The 22917-nt window shown below is 35.3% G+C and overlaps 1 protein-coding gene across 16 annotated transcripts in view; it reads right to left on the bottom strand.

Moving 5' to 3' along the window:
• Cadps (calcium-dependent secretion activator 1) overlaps positions 1-22917 on the bottom strand; it is a 462589-nt gene that overhangs the window by 54191 nt on the left and 385481 nt on the right. For 11 of the 16 annotated variants that reach the window (XM_083117745.1, XM_083117744.1, XM_083117743.1 and 8 more), the window contains 5 exons: positions 22691-22827; positions 16566-16753; positions 13596-13628; positions 2122-2223; positions 216-279 (listed from right to left, as the gene is read on the bottom strand). In XM_083117745.1, coding sequence (XP_082973871.1) covers positions 216-279; positions 2122-2223; positions 13596-13628; positions 16566-16753; positions 22691-22827 — 524 coding nt within the window. The remainder of the gene's footprint in view (positions 1-215; positions 280-2121; positions 2224-13595; positions 13629-16565; positions 16754-22690; positions 22828-22917) is intronic. The other 5 variants (XM_083117751.1, XM_083117752.1, XM_083117755.1 and 2 more) reach the window with 1 other exon arrangement.

Genomic DNA, 22917 nt, shown 5'->3' with positions numbered 1-22917 from the left:
TAAATCAATACCAAAATGACTTTGTTAAAGAAAATTACACTCAAATCCACCTTCAGTCACTTATCAGAAAATAACATTTTAGAACAATACAATGTAACCCTTTTTCATATTAACACAAATTTAACCAGATTTCAAACTACTGACTAGCACAGGAATTTTATTAATCAGCATTTTCTATAATATTTTTTTCCTGAAAGGTCAAATATGTATCTTACCCTTTCTAACAATGAAAGTGTTGCTTTCAAAGCACCTTCTGGTCTACCAAATGGGAAGCAGTACCTACAAAATCATGTTAATTTTGTTAATAAGAACACAGAATGGTTACTAATATATTATATGTTAGTGTATTATTTGAAAGAAACTACAAACATCATGCACTATGTATGGTTACCATGACTAATGTTAAAGTCATTATATGCATGTAAAGGTTAGTAATACAGTTTGCACATAAATTAAAAACTTATTAACATGTATACTAGTGGTATGTCTTGGACTCACAAGCAATACTTTACACATTCAAAGCATATGTGTTAACATACTACATCACCTAGGAAACCTAATGACCTTTACCAATGTGCTGTCCACGTTTAGTTTTGAGAACAACAAGGCTAGGACTCTGAATTCAACAAATAATGCATGTAAATCATGCTGAAATTGCCTACTATCCACATCAAAAATACTGAGCCCTCGATTTATGTGCTTGTAAAAGTGTACTCCATGGGAGGAGAAAACTCAAATATACCTCATTGGAAAGCTTGAAGCATCTGCTTTTAGATAAAAGCAAGACAAACCAATTTTAACTGTGTTTTTTTATTCAGACATAAGTGTTTGTAAAAGTGTATTTTTTCTTTCTTTCATTTTTCGTTTACATAAGTCGAATTCAATTGTGTATAAGTTCTTGTAAACCTGTCAGAAAAATATGGCATTTTTTGTGACTGAAGCTTGTTTATGTGAAAATATGTCAGTCATATTTAATGTTGATATAATTTATGAAACAGCCAGAATTAATGTTTAATTACAATGTTGCAATCTCAGTAATGTATACATGATGACGTGACTCTAATTTGAACTTTAAGTTTAAGTGGTAAATTTATTGTCATGGGTTAAGTAGTACAAAATTACTACAATATTACAGAAAAAGAGATTATCATTGCACAAGAAATGGTACAGAAATAGATTCCTACAATCAGGAACATAGTCAATTTACAAGACTTCTTCCTACAAGCAAGCATTGTGGGGGACCTGAATGAACTTGATTATGCCACAATCATTATCGATCACTGTAGAACTACATGCATTCATTTTATTTCTTGATTAGAAATGGACATTTTTCTTTTCGTAAGTCTCTTTATGCATGAAATATACAGAAAAATAGAAGTCCAATGAAGCCATATTGAAGATGGTGAAGTAACTTCAAATAACTTCCAATAATTTTTGAATCATTTAACAAAGGACTGCTGATAAAATTCACAGATACTGTTAGACAGTTTCTAACCTATGGTCTATATTTTAAAAAATTACATAATTTACTATAATGATAATGGTGTTAATAATTAGGAAATTGATGAAAACAAAGTGCCACATGGGATTTCAAACCAGGAACTTTATTTTCACAATATGTCATGCTCACTGCATGACAATGGAACTCCTTATTGGTGGTAATTGTTAATGAAGGAAAATTAAAAATGGGACAGATAAATCGGTACTCTATTGGTATCAGCTGATGTAGGCATATCAGTGAATTGGTAAAATTATTGATATTTTTACCAATCTGATATATCTATAAGTCACTTGTAGTTTAGTGCAAAATTCTACTACTTTTTTCTTATTTTTACAAATATACATATACAATTCATATGCCTTGGTTTTGTAATGTGAATGTTTAAATATGGAGTATCTCTTTTCCAAAGGTAAAACCCCTTCCAATTACCTGTCAATTAAGGAGGTTAATGAACCATTTATGTTCTTCAAGGAACTTTTGCAATTTTATATTGGATGATAGCATATCAGTTATCAGTATTCATAATTTTTACATCAGTGCTTTACTCATATTGGCAAAAGGTTCATATCATTCCATACTTAACGAAAATATTAAAAATAGTGTTTTATTTAAAATCTTACCTGAAATTGGTGATTTGGTTTTCTAAAAGAATCCTGAGTCTTTCTTTGATTTCCTGAAATTTTTCTTTCTCCTCATGTGTGACAGTCCCTACTCCATCTGGTCTGAAATAATATAAATATATTTTGATGATATTACATAAATTAAATTCAAGGAAATATCATGATTGTCACATAAATGAAGAGCATTCAAATATTAATCATTACTACACACTCATGGAATTATAGAACAATATGTTCTTGTTAAGTGTTCTTACCCATTTTAAATACGAGAAATTTAGATGATTGTAAAATGATATTACAGCACAACAACGAAAGTAGACACAATCATGCAGGATAGAATATTTTGTAATATTATTGCAAGAGTAAAGAAATCTTAATTGAGTTGAAATTGTTTTGTTAAGAAATAATATTGAAAGTTTCTTATAATGAAAAATACAACTTATTACATGAAGTTTCATGCAAATAAGATTTATGTATATGATGTTAGTGAAGCCTGAGTTTGAAGTATAATTTGAAAAGATTACATTTTGAAAATGTTCATGCAAACATGTTTTAAACTTAATCTATGCATGCTCCAATGTGTCAATTGTAGCTAGATCAGGAAATATGTTTGTAACTAGAAGAAAAGTAAATAATACTTTCACACTAAATATCATGCTCTATATTAATTACTTCCATCTCTAAAATGATACCTAAAGTGCAATGCTAAGTTGGTTTCAAATGCAATAGTTTAATCATGCTGTGTTCTTGTTGTATTGCATCAACATGTCGTTAAGGTGATCATGAAGATATTGTCATATTATTTCATTTTCTTATATTTGTTTAACTTGTGGTCCACTGATCTTACTTGATTTACATATGTAAATGCATTCTGTGTGAAGATAATGACTTAATTTTGTGTCATTAGTCGTGTATGACTGTAATGGGTAGAAGAACAATGCAACCAATAAAACATAAAACACATTCACATAAATATAGGACAGTTATGATTTAAAATCACAACCATAATTTCAGCTTGCAATTCTTACTTTTGCAGATGAGTTTCCATTACGTGATAATAACTGAAATATAAAAATGTTGTGATTTGTGTATTTCATGTCTGCTAAGAAGACTACTGCAATACAATATTTTAAACCTTTAATCTTAATATTTTTATTTTTAAAGAGCTATGAATGGAATATTATATCTTTACCTATTTTGAAGGAAAGTGAAAAGTTATTTGTATTATTATAAGGACAAAAATTGTTTATATCAGAATATTTTACATTTTCTCTTAGCTCTAGTTTGAAACTTTATATACACGTAAAATTCATACTGGATCCTCCTTATGTAAGTTTAAATTTTAAAGTACTTTTGAAATGAAAATATATTATGAAAGTTACAGAATTTGATAACTATTATGTAGATATGAAGCAGCTGCAAAACTAAGGCTGTACAAAATGTTATGTCAAAACACACTTGTCTTTCTTCTAGTAACTGTAATTAAATTACTGGTTGTGTGTTTACTTTTCATATAGAGAAATATGCTTCAATAATGATGTTTTTTTACAATACTTCTTTACCTCTTTAAGTTGATCATGCCATAAAGATGAATGATGGAACAGATGCTTAGAACCCTTGGTATCTTAATGTAATACAGTAACTACTATTGTGAATTTTTTTATTTTCTTTATTCATTGCAAAATAATTCCGAGATCTACTCAGCAATAAAATTAGCAGTATCTCTTCTTAGGTGAAGCAGATCTGAACCCAACACTTACATTATGCCTTGTTCCTGTAGTCAAAAATTTATATTTTCTTTATACTTAAATAAGCGAGTAATATTAGGTCTTTTTACTATTTTGTTTGTGAAATGATTTGTACCAGAAAACAGTTCTTAGCATAGGCATTAAGGATTTTATTGTAACCTGGTATTAGAAATAAGTGATAAAGAATAGATATTAAGAATACGGGTAAATTCAAACAAATATTGATGAACCATCAACAATCTGCTTCAAATTTTTCTTGTTTAACTTGTGTTGTTTTTCAAGAGTTTCTTCTTCAGGAGTGGTATATTATTTCAGACATTATTTTTAAGGAAAGAAAACAGAAAATTATAGATCAAGTGAGAGTTAAAATAAGAATCTCTGCAATATATAACAAATGCAAATATCTCAGGTAATAAGGAAATATTATAGTTGCACAAATTGTAAAAATTTCTGTCAATCAATCATAGTTTCATGGGGGGAAGTTAACAGAGTTATACTGTTGTATCACTCATGGAAAAGAAAGTCCACACAATGACACAGGTATAAACCATAAGAATATTGAACTGTAAAAGTAAAGGAATGAATAGTATCACAAAATGTGCACCTGCAATGGTTTCAAAATGTAAAACATGTTGATGGTTCGACCCAAATCACCTTGGGTTTTCTTCAGGACAGAAATTAACACATGGTTTAAGAAATAAAAATAGATAAGGTGAAGGTGAGGTGACATGGGCAGTTGGAAAGTAGAATAGTTCCACTGTACATTACGGAAATTGAAAAGATGCAAAACTTAAGTCTTCAAATACAATGTAGTGCGGTTGGAAAGCAAGAAAAAATTGCAGAATACTTCACTTCCGGCGTAGAACGTGGCCTTTGGGGGGCGGATACTACATTAATTCCCAAAACTAAAACGTCCCGGACCCCAAGTTTTCAAGCCTTTGTTTGTCTGTAATGGCATTTTCAAAATGACTGCCATGACCAAGATTCTATTCCTGTTCATGGCACTTATTTATCATTCATGACAGCCGGACCCTGTGGCCAAGTGGTTAGCACATCGCACTGCGATGCCAAGGGTCCTGGGTTCAAATCCCGCTTGGGCTTGGTTGATTGTGAATGTCCATTCATCAATTTCATCATTTCATCACTCATCCCCATCTTTGCAAATTAACCAAGAGGCACAAAACACAAAAAGAAAAATCATTCATGACAGCTTATTTCCAACTAATTTGCGGTTTATAACTGTATTATGACAATAAGAAATTAAAAAGACCCACTTTATCAAATAAAATTAGATATGGCGGCCAATATGGCCACAAAAAGTCTAAAAATAACCCTTTCAGCTATGTGATCATGTTTGAGATCAAACTTTCTGTTTTGGAGGTTCCAGAACTCAAGGGTGGCATCAAAAGTAGTGTCGGACTAAGCCCACAAAATAATATTAGTTAATTTTTTATAATCTGTATATATATATACAGGGCGTTTCAAAAGTCTGACACCAAAGGACAAACTGCATTATTAGTGCAGATGGCGAAAAATGGAAACAGGGGAAAGTTGTTGGAAATATGAGGTTTTAAATATAATGTGCTTGAATTTTCAACATAGCATGCACTGTTGAGGCTGTACACTGGTACGAGCCTCAATGAGAACTGACATTGCCTTGTTGCCACATGCTTCATCCTTAAAGAGCATTTACGTTATAGCAACACCGTAATGTACTCGGTAAATTGAGAATGATGGCGCAAAATTAAAGGCAAAGTAAGAAGTGCATTTTGTTGTGTGTGTGTGTGTGTGTGTACACACACACACACACATATGCACAAGCACACAACTACAAAACGTGTAATTGTGGCTAACGTTTTCTGAAAAAGAGGTTGTCCATTAGGATATAGTGATATGAACAAAGGATAAAATTTCAAAACAAAAGGGGTCTTAATTTTTTCCCTTCTAATCAGGGTAGATCACCACTAAAATATATTTGCGCTCAGACATCTTCTGTTGGCACATACCAGAAATGCCAACAATAATGAGGATTAAGAGGGTAAGTGTTCACGCAGACTTCGTCTTCGGTGCCCTAGGTTCACCATATCGAGTAAGTTGTGTGTCTCAATGAATAAGGAAAAACATCTGGTATCGTTCATGAAAGGAAGGAAGCAGTAGACCAAAACCAGCAGAAGAAAAATATTTAAAAAATGTAATGATTCGTGTGTTACGGGTTGCTATCTTCCGTCATCACGCTGCTTCTCCTCCAGACGCCTCTGGCACACAGCCAAAGGGCCAGTGATACGCATGGAAGACATCGTTATCCACATCCATCCAATCTTTAGTCGCATTTTAGCAATACAAAGATACCTTAACCTCTGCTAGTTATGCTGTCTTCCATTGTCACCACACCTTGCTCCTCTGAACTACCTTCGATGTGTCCTCCACTGTCACTGTCTGGTGGTTCTGTAGGGCTGCTGTCACAACAGCTACTGTGGCTATTTTGCTGATACAGTAATTAGGACCTCCCTCACTGCAGCAACAATTATGTTTTTATTTTGTCTCCTCCGCATACAGGGAACATAGTCTGGATCATCTACACCTTCATCGTCCGAAGTGGCAGTGACTTCTTGGACGTCCTAAGGAGGTACTTGCAGTTGATAACTATGAGTACCCTGTTGACACGTATTCTTAAGTCCTTTGAATTTTTCTCACGATGCCTTGCAGTGCCATCAAGTTCTTCTGGATGGTCTTAGCGTTTGTTCCTATCATGTGCAGCAGTCTCTTGGATCTCTGATCTTGTAAAAAGTCACACTCTATTTTCAGAATTTTCACAGCACACTGGCACTTAGTAGCCCTTTAAAATGACTCCACTTTCTTCCAAAACTCTTTCATCCTCTGGAGCTTCAATTCTCGTAGCTTAACTTCCCCAAAATTCTCTCAGTTTGTCATGCATTTTCTTCGGAAGCTGGTGGATTGTTCCATTGCGGACTGTGGAAATGGATATTCTCACCCACAATTTCTTGTTTTCTTCTAGAACAAGCTCTGTCACATCAGTAAACGGCGGTTCCCACCCTCTGATGACATCTTCTCTGTGCTGAATTGAACGCCTCATCACCTCTGCTTCCCTCGGAAGATGAGAGCTTGTTAATGGTGATGAATCGCCCAAGAATGGACACCGACATTTGATTTTATTTTAAAGTCCGGTTAATCACAGCTAAGGCATGCAGTTTAACTTATATGCAAACTGCTATGTGCCTCCACTGCGTACCCAAAACTGGGTTTCGTAATTACAAGGTGACGACGTTACCAGAATGCCATCAGGGAAGTCTGGACATCGGCTCTCGTATATATTTTCAGGTGTCATGATTCTGAGGTACCTGCACAAAATACAATATAACACAAAAGTAAATCCACAAACTTCACTTTAGTGGCAATCAACTGCCAGCAAGTCATCGACTTGATGTGGTGCCATTCTAATTCTGGATGAAGTAGGTACATAAATGATGTTTGTACCACCACAAGAGGTTAAGGTCCCCAGTTGTCCAGAGTATCACCAAAGTGGGACTAAAGATTGAATATGGATATCGATGCTGTCCATGCATGCCACTGGTGCTAGAGGCGACTGGAGGAGAAGCAGCGTGATGACGGAAGACAAGGTTCTGACCAGATGTCAACCTCGAAGAATGCTACTACATTGTTGTCACACAAAGCAACAATAACAAGAAACGTGGACCTCTCTTGACATTTTTGTGAGGGGAGTTAGGTCGTTGATATGAAGCTGAATAGCAGAAATTATAATAATACTAGTAAATTATTATTATAAATGAATAGTAATAAACTATTATTGAAAGTATCACTTTATGCTTAGGGAGATTCTCTCACTCGATGAGTAAACCTGGAACAACTGTTTTTCTGTTTTACAATTCAACTTGGTCTTTTGGAAGAGAAGGGAGGGGGGGGGGGGCACAGTGCATATTTTTTGGAAAATTTTCAATAACACACGAATCATTACATTTTTTAAACTTTTATTCTCCTGGTTTTGGTCTACTGTTCCCTTCCTTTCATGTATGGGCTCGTACCAGCGTACAGCCTCAATGGTGCATGCTACATTGAAAATTCAAGCACATTATATTTAAAACCTCATATTTCCAACAACTTTCCCCTCTTTCCATTTTTCGCCATCTGCACTAATAACGCAGTTTGTCCTTTGGTGTCAAACTTTTGAAACACCCTGTGTGTGTGTGTGTATATATGTGTTTCATCACCAGGCTCATCGTAAACTGTGAGTGTGTAGAATAAGTTGGGAGGGAGGGTGGGAGGGAGGGATGGGATGGGATGGCTTGGGAGGGACGGTGGGTGAGGGATAGGTATTACTGGGTGGCCTTGTTCAGGCCAGGTGGAGTGGTTGCACTCATGGCCGATATATAGGCCCTCTCCCATCTTTTGCGAACAGAGGTATATACAGATTATAAAAAATTAACTAATATTATTTCATCTGACACTACTTTTGATGCCACCCTTGAGTTCTGGAACCTCCAAAACATAAGGTTTGATCTCAAACATGATCACATAGCTGAAAAGGTTATTTTTAAACTTTTAGCAGCCATATTGGCTGCCATATCTAATAATATTTGATAAAGTGGGTCTTTTTAATTTCTTATTGTCATAATACAGTTATAAACGGCAAATTAGGTGGAAATAAGCTGTCATGAATGATAAATAAGTGCAATGAACAGGAATAGAATCTTGGTCCATTTTGAAGACGCCATTACAGACAAACAAGGGCTTAAAAACTTGGGGTCTGGGGCATTTTATGTTCAGGAATTAATGTAGTATCCACCTAGCAAAGGCCATGTTCTCCACTGGAAGTGAAACATTTTCCAGTGTTCCGACCCCACTAATGAAATAATTTGCCACGCAGCCCACTAACCCGATTGAACAAAGAACATGTCAGCATACAGCTGCCTACTTCCATCACAATTACTGGGTTTCTCTTCGTGATCAAGGCATGACACTTCTATTGATCTAGAATGCTTTGGGCAGAGGAAGAAAAGGCCAAAAAGTGGGATAAAGACCCTGGAATTTTCAGCAAGACACTCAGACAACAACCGGTGGTATAAGCACCTGCAATGGTGGCACACAAGGGCATTCGTATGGAGACTAAGATACAATGACCAAGTGAAGCCCAGAGCCAGCAACTTGCTGCCACAGAGCACTGAAGGTCCGACTATTTCTGGTCTCATAGCCAGCAGCATTTCTGTATGATCCAGGGGAGTCTAGGGCCCGCTTTAGACGAAAGCATTTTCCATAACATTTATGCCATGACTAAAATGTTACCGTGTAAAGTGAAAAATGTTATGGCATTTCAGATGGCATTTCAGATGCCATGACATATTTCATGGCATTTTCAAGGATAGAATTGGTCCTATTTTTACATGAAATGCTTTCATGTAAAGTACCATCATTTTTGGAAGCATTTATGATAGCAAAAATGTTAAAGGAAATGCTTCCATCTAAAGTGGGCCTACGGGGCAGACAAGAGTCGGGCAACCAGGATAAGCAATGTTGATTAGGTCAGTGTGGGCATATTCATTTGGTTTCTTCCACCTTAGTAAGAAGGGCTGCATGAGCAGGACCCCAGCACATATCTTCCTGAGCTATACGCTTTTTCTGACTCATAAGATCCCAGTGCCTACAGAAATCTGAGTCATGCAACAATATACTGTATTTGTGTGTATATAATGCGCACCCTGGTTTTGATAGGGAAAAGCAACAAACAATTATCTCTCATATAATGTGAGGTACAATTCAGGTACAAGAAATGGCTCTCTTAGTTGTAGGTTGTAAAGCTGTAGCTATGTCGATCAAGAGCAAATGACATCATGCCTATTCAATGAGTCACCTGCTGCTGTGTGTACCAAGAGGAGAATATTGTCGTGTGTGTACAATAAGTCACCAATCTCCCCCTCTCCCTACACTGTGCTTAGCATCACAAAGCTTTCACTTCTGTAACCACCTTGTTTATTCTGTAGAAGATGAAAGCAAGATAAAAATTATGTAATGGATTTGCAGTACTCAGGAGGATATTTTCTGTTATTTCTTGCCCAACAACTACTGCTGATACACATCCCATGTGACGGGAAGTGCATGCTTGAATTCTGCCAGAATGGCACCGCTTTTGGTTGCAAAACGTTCTGTTACAACATGAAAAATCATGGGAAATGGCCATTCATTTTTGTAGTGTTTTTTTTTAATATTATTACTAAAGAAATCCAACCTGGTAATTTGTATTTGCACCTTTTTACGCAGTGACATAGTGAAAACATGCATTGTTTTAATGTTGGCTGTCCAAATTATTCCATGCATATGCATAATAAGCACCAGATTCTTGGGGCAAATATTTTGGAAAAAAAGTGTGCATTATATATGAGTAAATACTGTATATGGTAGTAACTTTATAGCTGCCTGCATCACCTCCCATTCACCTTACCTGTACATATTTTTTTAAATCAAATTTTAACTCCAGTCTTGAGGAAGACCCTAGATCATCGTTTCTCAATGTATGGGGCACGACCCACTGCTGGGTCCTGAGGGGACGTTTGGTAGGTCGCGAAGTCGGGCTTGAAACTTTAGTTACTGGGTCTTAAAAACCTATTACATTTAAAATACTAATACTAAGATATATTGTTTTAACAATTTAAATTCAACCCATGTTCTACGTAGTCTAAATTCTACAATTCTGTTATTCACACTCTACCATTGCTTTTACCACCATCTCTCAATTTCAGCATCTGTGTTTAGTTAGATCTTAGTCTTTTTAATGACTGACATACTTTACTAGAATGAAGTATGTGTAATTTGTTTAAGCAAGTGTAAAAGAGGGCTTCTTAAAGTACTCGATGTTAGCAAAAACATGATTATAACCTGGGTGCTTATCCCTACAAGTAATTTTGCTGGTGCCAATGCTTGTGGGTCCCGAATTGAAAAAGGTTGAGAAGCACTGCCCTAGATGCTTTGGGTACAAAAGTTGATGTGTTTTACATTTTTGAACCACTACAGGTACATTATACAAGGTCCAGCAGAAGTAATACCCACTTCTAAGTAGTGTAGTATAAAGTGCATAAAGTGTATATTGATGTAATGCTGTAATTATAATGAACATGTTGTCTTAGTAACCTCTGTGTTTCAGGTTTCCTGAAGTAAAATGGCCCTGGAGTGGCCAGTTTGATCCCTGGACCAAACGTCCCCAAATTTATTTTTGTTGCATGTTCTTGAAGATCTTGTATACAAGAGCAAACTTGCAATGTTGATGAATTGAAAGACAGAATTAGGGAAAAATCTGCTGACATTACCATCGAATTATGTCATAAGACTTGATTGATTGTATTTTACTTCACGTTTTGTGCCTCTTGGCTAATTTGCGAAGATGGGGATGAGCAGTGAAATAATGAATTTGATGAATGGACATTCGCAAACAGCCATGCCCAAGTGGGATTTGAACCCGGGACCCCTGGCATCGCAAGACTTGCGAGAGTATTTGGTAGGGCACCTGAATGTCTTGCACAAGATGGACAGAATTTTGAACATTCAAGCTAAAAGTAGTGGTGTGGTGTCATGTCATGTCATGCTTGATTTTCTGTAAGACATATGGACAATTATAATCCTGTCATACAAGATTTGGTGTACATTACCAAATCATAAAAAATGGGTGTTACTTCTGCCAAACCCTGTATTTTTTAAGCATTTTGTGATATAAATAAAGTGGTTACATGGATAATTGCAAAGAACTTTAGGAATGTTTAGGTTGTCATTGTTTATTAATATGGTCAAAGAACTACATTTTTGTATATTTTTGAATTAATGAACCTGCTACTAGCATATTCAAATCATGTACACCTACACTATTACTTGTAATTATTGAACAAATGCATTTCAAACTAACTATTCTAGACTTCACCCTGAAACATTATGATTCCAGTAAATATTCAACTTCGATCAATGCAAAAGAAAATATAACCCCAAAACATTCAGTCAGAAACCAATGTTACAGATATTTTTCATGTCTAGATTTACCTTGCAAATGCATGGTGAGTACTTAAATAGAAAATGTCTGCAAATGTGGACAAAATTCTGGACTGTGTGTTACCAGCCATGACTATATGTCCCTAAAACATCACCTTTTCACTATTCTCAAATCCATCAAGTGTTGTACAAAACCCAGGTTATAAGCAATCAAAGCTGGAGTTGTACTAACTGTATATTTGGTGCATTCTAGACAAAAGTATCTAAATAGCTGTTCAATAAATCCACTTAGAATATTGAAGAGCCATCAAAAAAACAACCCCCACCCCCGACACCTTCTTTTGACAAAAATTTTCATGTGCCCATTTTGGATATGCAATTAAGATTCCCTTGCCAGTCTAAGGGAGAATTCACACTGAAGTGGCAAATAACACATGTCGCATGTCACTTGGAGGCTTGACCAATCAAATGCAGGTTTGTGCAGTGTGCATGCTGATTGGTTTATCCTCAAGTGACACATGCCACATGTCACTTGACACTCTGGTGTAAAATCTCCCTAAGGGAAACAATGCTGTATAATAACTTTAGCAGATCACAAGATATGCACAATTTTGAGATAAAGGAAAAGCGTTCATGAAGTATGCATGCATATAAACTGTCTAAAACTGTCTAAGTTAAAACTGTGATGCATGAAATCTGGAAAAAGAAGCAAAGCAAGCCAGTTTCATAGTGTGCATGTATTTTCACAAAGTGTGTGCATGTTTGTGTATTTCCAATTGTCAACATTTCTGTGCCAACACAGAAATTTTGGATTGAACCTGGAACCAACACACAGTGGAACATTAAGTGCATGTTTTCAGAAACAACTTATAATACAGTTAATGTACAATTAGAAAACTTTTTATGACATTTTGCTCTACTGGTTAAATGTATAACTGGAAAATCCACAAACATAAAATCAGGGTTCGACTGTGTACATACATACATATATATATATATATATATATATATATATATATATATATATATATATATATATATATTTCAAAAATGGAGAACACAGTAGAAGAATAACCCTAAATATATTGTATTTATTGCATGCATTCGCACAGGTGGTCAAAATATTGAAGAAAACTTCAAAGTTTGAGGTATTATAAAGTATATGTAGATCACAGCAGACTTCATCCACTTTGTGATTGTGTAAGTATTCTGAATATTCAGGTTAGGACTTGGTTTTATAAATACAGTGCACAGAATAAAAACAACCGTGTTCTAAAACTGTCAACTTCGAGCATTCATAATTTGCAGGTCCATCTTCAATGTTTACCAAAATGCATAAAAAAAGTTATGACTTCAAAACATTGCCTACTATAAGCCACACACATAATAGTATCAGTAGCAGCATGTTACTCACCACATTATAAGCTACAGTATGTGGACAAACCCTGACATGTATGTAGACCTGCACCATGCTATACTCAATTTCAAGCAAAATCCTTGTTGTGAATGAAAAATCATTTTTATCAAAACTACACTTCAGAGAAAATGAAATTCAACCAAAATATGTAAGCATGCGATGCATCTAGCAGAAAAGAGCATGGCACTATGAGACTTATGATAAGAGCCTGTAACCAGAGGTTTTCTGATAGTATTGCTTAAAAATTTGCTATATGAAGCAAAAGTTTCAACTCCACTTCACTAAAATAAAATGCAGTTACAAACCTTTTCACAGAGGTTTCTTCACGCACCTCCGTGCTAAGTAAAGAATTGCATTATTAGAGTGAAAACTAATTTTTCAAGAAGAAAATAGTTGGGAATTGTCAGGTAAAAGTCATATTTTTGAATGAGGATAGAACAATCAGAATAATATGTATTTACCGACTAAGAATAACAGGACACAAATTCAATTCCACAGGAGATATCAATATATTCCACATAGTTTAATTTACACCAATTGTAATCTACACAGAAGTTCAATTGATACACTTAGCAGTATTTCCAAAACTTGAAGCTGTGTGTGTATATGAATAAGTGACATAATATAATTGACTAAGTTTCTTACTATGTTCAATTTCCGATTTATCATTTCTTATCCAGAAACTAGGTCATTGCACCAGAGGTTTGTTTTAGTTATTCAGAAATAAAATACAGATGTATGTGTGTGTGTGCAATTTGGAATAGCAGTTTCTTTTCTTTTCTTTTTTGTTGCTGTTTTTGCTGCATATCTTACCTATGATTAGAATTACACCAATATGTTTGGTGTTATAACCAATATGGTAAAGTCATTATGTAAGTGTGGTGAATCCACTTAAAATAAAAGTTAATTGGTTTTGAATACCAGTTAATTCATGTGATTAGTTTAATCATTAAAGCACTAAAACCCATTTATACTGAAATTATAAGATATGTAATGAAACAGTTGATAGATAAAATTGCTAATAATTTAGATATCTTCACCCAGAAGAGCAGAATGATCAATTTATTTTGTTGCATGGAAAAGTTTATTTTAGGTTGCTTGGAGGTCAATAATAATAAACATTATATTTTACTTTACTTCATTCACACTCAGCTACAAGTTCCTGCGAACCAACAAAACTTGTTAATAAGTAACATTTTACCAGGTAATTATCAAACTGAAGTGTATGAATAAAATAAAACAATGCAAATACAGGTTATGTAAAAAGCAAAATAATGTGGCTTAAAAACATCAAAACATGTTTCAAACATTCTGCTAATATCAATTAACCCTTTCTACTTGTAAGTTGAACCTGGTCTGACATTGATATTTTTCTGTCCCACTCGTAATGTGGGCCTCGTCTGGCATGGCAACTGATGTTTATACAGTTTTTCGTGGGACTGAGGACCCTCAGCACTCTCTATCAGTACTAAATGAAACAAAATTCACATTTGGAAGCATTGGATATTGTCACGAACTGCATAAATATGTATTGTTTTGGTTAGTTTTTGTTGTTGCTTTGATCTAATTGTTGTGTACAATGATAAGTGTGCTGTTTGTAGTAGAAGTAGTAGTACCTGGTAAATGAATAGGCATATTTTATTATTGTAAAAGTTGTTCAAAAAATTCCAAACTACATCCTGCTCAATGTTTTGAAAGATAGCATACCATGCTAAAATACAAAATATATTGAAGTTAAAGTGTATTTTATTTATCTAAACTCTATACTCACTAATGATTTTAAGTTAGGATTTGTGAACCATAAAAATTATTGACAATCAATTAAAATTTAAAAAATGCAGAAAAAATTCTGTGCTGGGCATGGAGTGGAAAGGGTTAAAGGATATTGCAAAATTAATTCTTCAATGAAGTCCAACAACATTTATTTTGCTACTGGCAATGTCACTATACTTTGATATGTAAATAATAATTACTTTAGCTAATGCTAAAAAATATTATAACAACACAGTTGCTTGAATACAAAACAAATATTCTGAAATAATGGCTAAAATGCCATTTTAACTTGAAGAAAATTGTACCAACATATCCCTCCTTTGTTTAGTGCAGTTCTGCAAGTTTTGAAAAAAATACATATTTCATGAGACTTTATCATGACAGTTTTCATTCACATATGACAGAGTACAGTGTCTTTTAATTTATCTTGTTTATGGCCTAAGAGCCAGGTTTAAAACAAAACTTGATAAATGCAACTGGGCCTTACTTGACATTAGTAAATATATTTACAAAATAAATTTATAATTAGAAACAAATAATTAAATCAATATTGCAAAATACACCCAGATTTCTATATGCATAAATAAAAATTTCAGAAAAATGTTTAAACATAACACACACTGAAGTCTAAATTAAGACATATGAAGTAGGTAGGCTCCCCCCCCAAAAAAAGAAAGAAAGAAAAAAAAATATCCTTCATAATTGAATTATGTCAACTTCATCCTTTAACTTTCAACCTCTTTTCACATTGCAATTGAGGGGCCTCCCCGATGGCGCAGTGGTAACGTCATCGCCTTGTAATCAAGGGGTCCCGGGTTCGATACCCGGTGGAGGCACAAGTGGTTCGGATCCCACTTTAAACTGTAGGTCCAGTCCCGATTAGCCTTACTGTGCATAAAGTGGACTTAAAGCAACAAATCAATCAATCAATCAATCACATTGCAATTGAGAATTTTCAAACTTTCATATTACTAATAACTTTTGTGTTTACATGATTTGGTGTAATTTAACAATTCTCAACAATAGAAACTTTATGAGAAATGGAGGTAAAAAGTCTGGCAATCAATAAATGTGATTTTGGACTTCATATGCTGAACTAATGGTTATGTCAAGAATGAGTATTTATGTAATATTTGGAATGCAATGGTGCTTAACACCAAACAAAATTTATTTACAGCTTTAAAATCAAAAGCAAAATTCACAACCTTCTTGTTTAATTATTAAAAGTCATTTTATTTTCATTTCTTTTCTTTTGATTGTTGATTCTGAGAGACTTATAGAGTGAACACTTGTTCTATATAACATGCACACGTTCACACACACTATACAAAAGCACATGAAGTGTATGCTACAAGCATCAATTTTAATAAAAATACAGTTATTACCTTTACAACATACCTAACATTATCTTCCAAAGTAACATTATCTGTCAGATAAATAAATCATTTCACTCAATGAGTGTGTTTTCATATCAATAAATGGGAGAAAATTCTGAGACTTACCTATTTCCATGTACATGACTAGCACAAAAGGCAAAACTATAGTGGATGAGAGTAGGATCTATCATCACTCCCTTTTCTGCTCTATCTAACAAGTCACTTAGGTAACAAAGATGACGATAACAGCCTCTAACACCATATCTAGCACAGTATTCATCTAAAACAAACACTTGTCCTGGACTAAACCAACCCTGAAGAAAAAGAAAGAATTAGAATGGTAAAACATCATCAATAAATTGACACTTTACCCATCCTAATATCTAAAACTAAGCACTTCTTTCAAAATTTTAAATATGGACAAAAAGAGTATTCATATTTAAATTAAATTTAGCATGGATCTATATGAAATGTTTGCAGATTATGATAAAGTACTGACATGTGCCAAAACCAATAATACCAATATTCAACCAATCCAATATAAAATTGCAAATGTTCAATGAAAATCCAGTATGTATATTCACATCTTTCATTAATGTATGTTACAAAGTTTCACATAGGGTTTCCTTAGAAAATTAAACTACATATTCAGGCATTTACTTTACAAAACAAACACACAGAAATTATGTCATTATTCAGGTATTTTTTTAAAAAAATGCACATTTTTAACTTAATTAGTCTATTCATATAAAGGTAAGCAAAAATGTTCTGTTGGATTCTGACAATGTCGAACATCACACACTCTGGACACTGTTAGTTCAAAGTATAGACAGATAAGACAATAGTCAGTTGTTGGCGGGCATATACACATTCAACCAACAGGTAGGTTATGCTTGGTGCAGTTCAATGATAACATCAGTGAGAACAGGCCAAGCATGGGTTTTCTACACCAGCCACATCAAACTCAATTCGTAAGTCGGGCTGCATAACGATAACGTTAAAACTCTCTGGGCCGCACATCTCGAACACCAACCCCTTGAAGTCTAAAATTAAGAGGTTTGCCCCCCTCCTAGAAACTTACAAAATTAACAAAAAATATTCAATGAACATGTGTGAAACAGTTAACAACACAAAAAAGCTTCCCCTTTCCCTCTCGTCGAGAGAGATGGCTGTTACAATATCATCTCCTCAGTGGATAACAAGTCACCTTGTAATCAAGGGTTTCAGCTTGAATACTTGGTGGAGGCACATATTCGTTCGGATCCCACTTTAAACTGTAGGTCTAGTCCCGATTAGCCTATCTGTGCGTAAAGTAGAGTTGAAAACAATCAATAGTCAATAGAAATAAATCGTACTCCAAGATATAAATTAACAACTAACAATAAACATGCAAAGAATACAGTTTGTGACAGCTTCAAATTACAAAGCACACAAGAGATAGTCTGCATCTGGTAAATGTATGACTAAAAAACAAGTGCTTTTTTTCTGGCAAGAAGCAAAGGTACACCATACCGGCACCTTTTTACAGGTGAGAATAAAACGATCATTTATGAACATACCAAAATATTTTGAGTAGTTCAAATGATGAACGCAATAACAATCACGAACGAAGTTGAAGGGTACCGGTACCTTTTTACCCAGATAAAAAGCACTGCTTAAAATCACTGTGGTATTTGAAGGATTACCAGTTGTGGGGATTCAAGTGATTACCCTTGCAGTATCGGTTGGTTCTAGGTTAGTTACTACTAACAATTAACAACAAATTCCACTGTTCTTAGAACTGAATGATTATGAAAAATGTATAATGGAAAAATAATCTAATTATAATAATCTTTACGTATTTTATTGAAATAAAATTAAACTGAAATATCTTTTCATAGTCAGTGATACAATTACACATTTGTTTTGATTATAAATTGGTTGCAATTGTGCATACTTTTGTGGCACAAAACCGTTTAGTTTCGTTTCCCAAAGATTTCACACCTTTTTTTAGAAACCAGTTTCTCGATGTCCGCATTATGTTTTTGTGAGCGGGAGAGACTTAACAGATGTTTGTCAGTCATTCTTGATTGTTGGGCTGTTTTGCTAATCTTCATGATGGAGAACAATTGCTCACAAAGGTAAGTGCTACCAAACATCGCTAAAATTCCAGCAGCAAAATGACTCAATCGAGGATACTGCTGTGGGAGATACGAGAAAAATTTAGGAACACCCACCTCGTGATACTTCTCTTTTAATACTGAGTCGCATTGTAATTCAATGAGTTCCATTTGAAGGTCGGGACTTGCGCATGCAGCATCGAAAGAAAAGGGAGCAGTAAACAAGGAAAATTTCTCTTCGCACTCTTTGAAGTCATGAAACCTGTTTTCAAATTCATCGAGCAGTATTTTTACTTTAGACGAACATTGGCTTAAATCAGGTTTACAAATTGGCCGTTGATATTCCTGACAAGTTGGGAAATGACTGAAATTATTTGTACACAGTTGATTTACCCAAAGTTTCAATTTCAATTTAAAAGCTATAACACTGTCATACAATGAAGTAACAATCTGATCTCTCCCCTGAAATTTAGATTATTTAAATGCCTCGTTATGTCTACCAAGAAAGCCAAATCTAGAAGCCAACTGACGTCAGAAAGCAAATCCAGCTGCTGACCTTTCATTTCCAAAAAGATTTTGATTTATTCACGTAGTTACCAAAACCATCGCAAAACTTTATGGCAAGAAAGCCAGCGAACCTCCGCATAATAAGGCAAACCTTGAAACTCACATTCAATGTGACAAAGAAATGACGCAAACTGCCGTTGATGAAGTCCATGTGAACAAATGAAATTTACAGTCCTTTTTACAAAATTTAACACATGATCCATTTTTAAAACTTTTGAACAAAGCATTTCCTGATGAATACTACAATGAAAATGGTGAAACTCACTGCCAGGTGAAATTGTGATCTGCTTGTTGTGTAGTTTAGCTACAAACCCAGAATGATTTCCTGTCATTGCCGAAGCTCCATCTGTAGCAATGCAAACTAACCTTGATATGGGAAGACTGTATCTTTGCAAAATGGCATCCACTTCTTTGAAAATATGTTCCCCTGTTGTTACGTCATGGAGAGGAATCATGTCAAGCAGTTCTTCTGTCACAGTGAGATGAGAATCACATCCACGAATGAATGCAGCCAACTGAGCTACTCCACACACGTCCGTACTTTCGTCTATTGCAAGCGAAAATGCAACAAAACCAGCAATTTTCGTTTTCAATTGTTGGTTTATATCACCTGCTAAGTCATCAATCCCCTCTGCAACTGTATTTCATGACAAAGAAATGTTTTTGAATGAGTTCACTTTTTCAGGGCACAACATTTCCACAGTTTTCACTATTTACTCCTTCACGAATTCACCTTCGATGAAGCACTTTGAATGTTTAGCCAACAGTTCTGCCATTACATAGCTAGCTTTCACTACTCCTTCACTGTCTTTATGTACGTTCGTGAACACATTTTGTTGTTTAGTGAGTCTCAATTTTAAGTCCCTTAACTTGTCTTCTTGTACTTTACCCTGAAACTGGTCATATTTAGAACGATGATAATCTTAGTGTCGCCTTATGTTATACTCCTTTGGCACACTTACATTTTGACCACAAATTAAACATGTGATCTTTCCACGCACTTCACAACAGAAATAAGCAATCTCCCATATCACTTGAAAAATTCTGCGTTCTTCTTCAATAGTTCTTTTCTTACTACCGCAAGGCTTAGACAGCAACATGGTTGTCTGAAACTTTAACAGAAACTGACTTTCCTTTGAGACAAACCCTTCCCATAGGTGCCAGAAAATATGCATGCTTCCCTCCCCCAGCCAGCAAGATATTTCAGAAGCAATCTGTCAATCAACTTGCTTAATTGACACCACAGCTACCCCTTCATGGAATGCAAGAATGTACGTGGGTAGGGAAAATAGGTCAAGCTGTTGAAGGTTGGATGAGTCGAGGCTTGTTTCATGAGAAAAGGAAAAGAGGGATCACTACAAATATACAAATAGTCCTGCATGCATGTAATTTTCATGGGGCCAGGGCAGGCTGCATTGAGGGATGTTGCAGGCTGCGAGTTTGACATGGCTGCTCTACACTGTGTGACAAGTACCTGAATTCTGTATGAGTTTAAACCTGGAACAAACACGAGAGCAGTGGGAAATAAAATATGTCAGGCTTTTGGCAATGGTGTGGTGAATAAGTGGACAGTGCAACAGTGATTTAAAAGATTCAAGAACAGAGAAATCCCTCAAAGATGCACCACCACATGATGGAAGACCAACAGCTGTACACAATGATGCTCTGGAGGCAGATACTGAGATGAACAATTGTCGAACATGATGACTTGGGAGAAGAAACCATTTTTGACAACAGCTCTATCAGCTTGGAAAATAGTGTAAGGTGAGTCGATGGGTCCTATTCTTCTTGACTACAGCTCAGAAGGTGACGTTGCAGTCATCATTTGATAGCATCACATGAACCCATTCCAAAACAATGAAGACCTCCGAAACTGCCACTGCATCAAAAGAAGGTTATGATGGCAGTTTTATTGTATACTTCGTAATGATTATGGTGTATGTACATACTACTTTGCTGGGTCCCTTCCCAACAGGTCTCCAGTCAGCAGCATCCTGGGTTTTCATTTATGAAATGTAGCAACCCTAGCTCAGGGCATTGTGCTTCATGAACTGCTGCTACCTGGCCAAACAATCAATGCAACTATGAACTCTCATTAGCTGGAACATGTTCTAGAGAAACTCAAAAACTTGTGTCCTCTATAATAAAATAACCCGTGGCTCTACAGCCCTAGAAGGGCCTTGGCCTAACTCCTGACTGCCAGTCTCCCTCCCACAATCCTACCTACAGGTGTGGAGATCTTCAACCAATAATGGGGTGATGTGGGGTCAGCACCTCAAAGCTCACCCATTATAGGAGATTTCCCAGACCAGGTTATGCAACTCACTTGTAGCTCTCCAATTTCCTCACAATGGTGGTTTGCCACTCGTCCTATACACAGGCCAAAAACCCTGAGACTGAACCCAGGTGGACTCGAACTCATGCCATCCCACAGTCGGAATCCAAACCACAATGCCTTAGACCACACAGCCATGGAGGAGGACTAGTTGTGTCCTCTGCTTAGGAGAAAATGTGAGGTCACCTGTGACACCAGTCTCTGACTTGCTTGGGAAACACTGATGCATCTGCCATATTGTCCAGACATTGCCTCCTCCGATTACCATCAGTTCTATTCACAGGACAACCACTTTAGAAGGCAACAGTTCTGAAACTTAGATAAGGTGTAAACCATACCTGACGACTTCTTTGGTTCAACTTCCACAGAGTTCTACCACAGTGGAACCCACGGTATGTCAGAAAGTTGGAGGCATATCATTGATGCTGATAAGGTCTATGTTTAACATGGCAGGTCCATTTCCCATCACTTTTTTATATTTGAAGGTGAAAATCTAACAGAACTTTCTTGGATACCTTTATGGATATATCGAATTGGTAAAATTGTCACCAAATTTTACCAATAAGGTGATACCCCAAGTAGACCAATATCAATAGAGTACCAATTAATCTATCCCCTCCTCTAAATTAACACAATGACAGTCTCTAAATTAACACAATGACAGTTTGTAACAAATTTATAATTGGTAAAGTTGTATATTATTTTGACTGACTACATTTTGATGATTGTCTTGAGATCCTTTCAAAAGAACCATGAAGATGAAGTAAAAGACTTTCTCACTATGGCTATTAACTTGTGGTTTAGTACTAAACTGCATATTATAAAAAATGAAAGGAGAAACATGAAAATTAAAATTTTTACTTTTATAGTACACTTTTTCCTCAACCATAATGCTAATTCATTTTGCAAATCACACTCTCTCTTCAAATATACACCCCATTATCAACAAAATTCTTTACACATATCACTGTCTCTGAACACGCAATTTTCATCAGTCCAATTATATCTTCACATTACTTGAAAAAAGGTTTGCCTGTTATTTTAGGATTAACATTTTAACACTCACTCCCATTTACAAAGAGCATTTTGCATGGAGTGTAATTTGCATATTATATGTTTACAAAAGTGTATTCACAATTGGTGACAATGATAAATATTTCATTGTTCAATATTTGTACATCACAAACTTATTCCTCAAAGCATCAGTTTCATAAAGAATCACCAGCACAACTTCAGAAGAACTTACTTACCAGAGAACAATACGGATCATTTAGTCTGTAATCTAATGTGAGTGTCTGAAGCATTTTAAACAATGACGCGTGGTCAAATTTACAAGGATCAGCAGATATGAACTCTTCCATACCATGTTTTCTTGCTCTGTCAGCATCTGGAATGTAAAATAATACTGTTAAAATTTGTCGCAATACCAAACCATTTCACACTTCTACAAGGGGCATTCCATGTCAAAGTGTAACTT

The sequence above is a fragment of the Lepisma saccharinum genome, chromosome 2 (assembly GCF_977018435.1).
Source record: "Lepisma saccharinum chromosome 2, izLepSacc3.1, whole genome shotgun sequence".
NCBI lineage: Eukaryota > Metazoa > Arthropoda > Insecta > Zygentoma > Lepismatidae > Lepisma > Lepisma saccharinum.
Note: the sequence above shows the minus strand (reverse complement) of the source record. Positions and strands in the feature narration are given on the sequence as shown.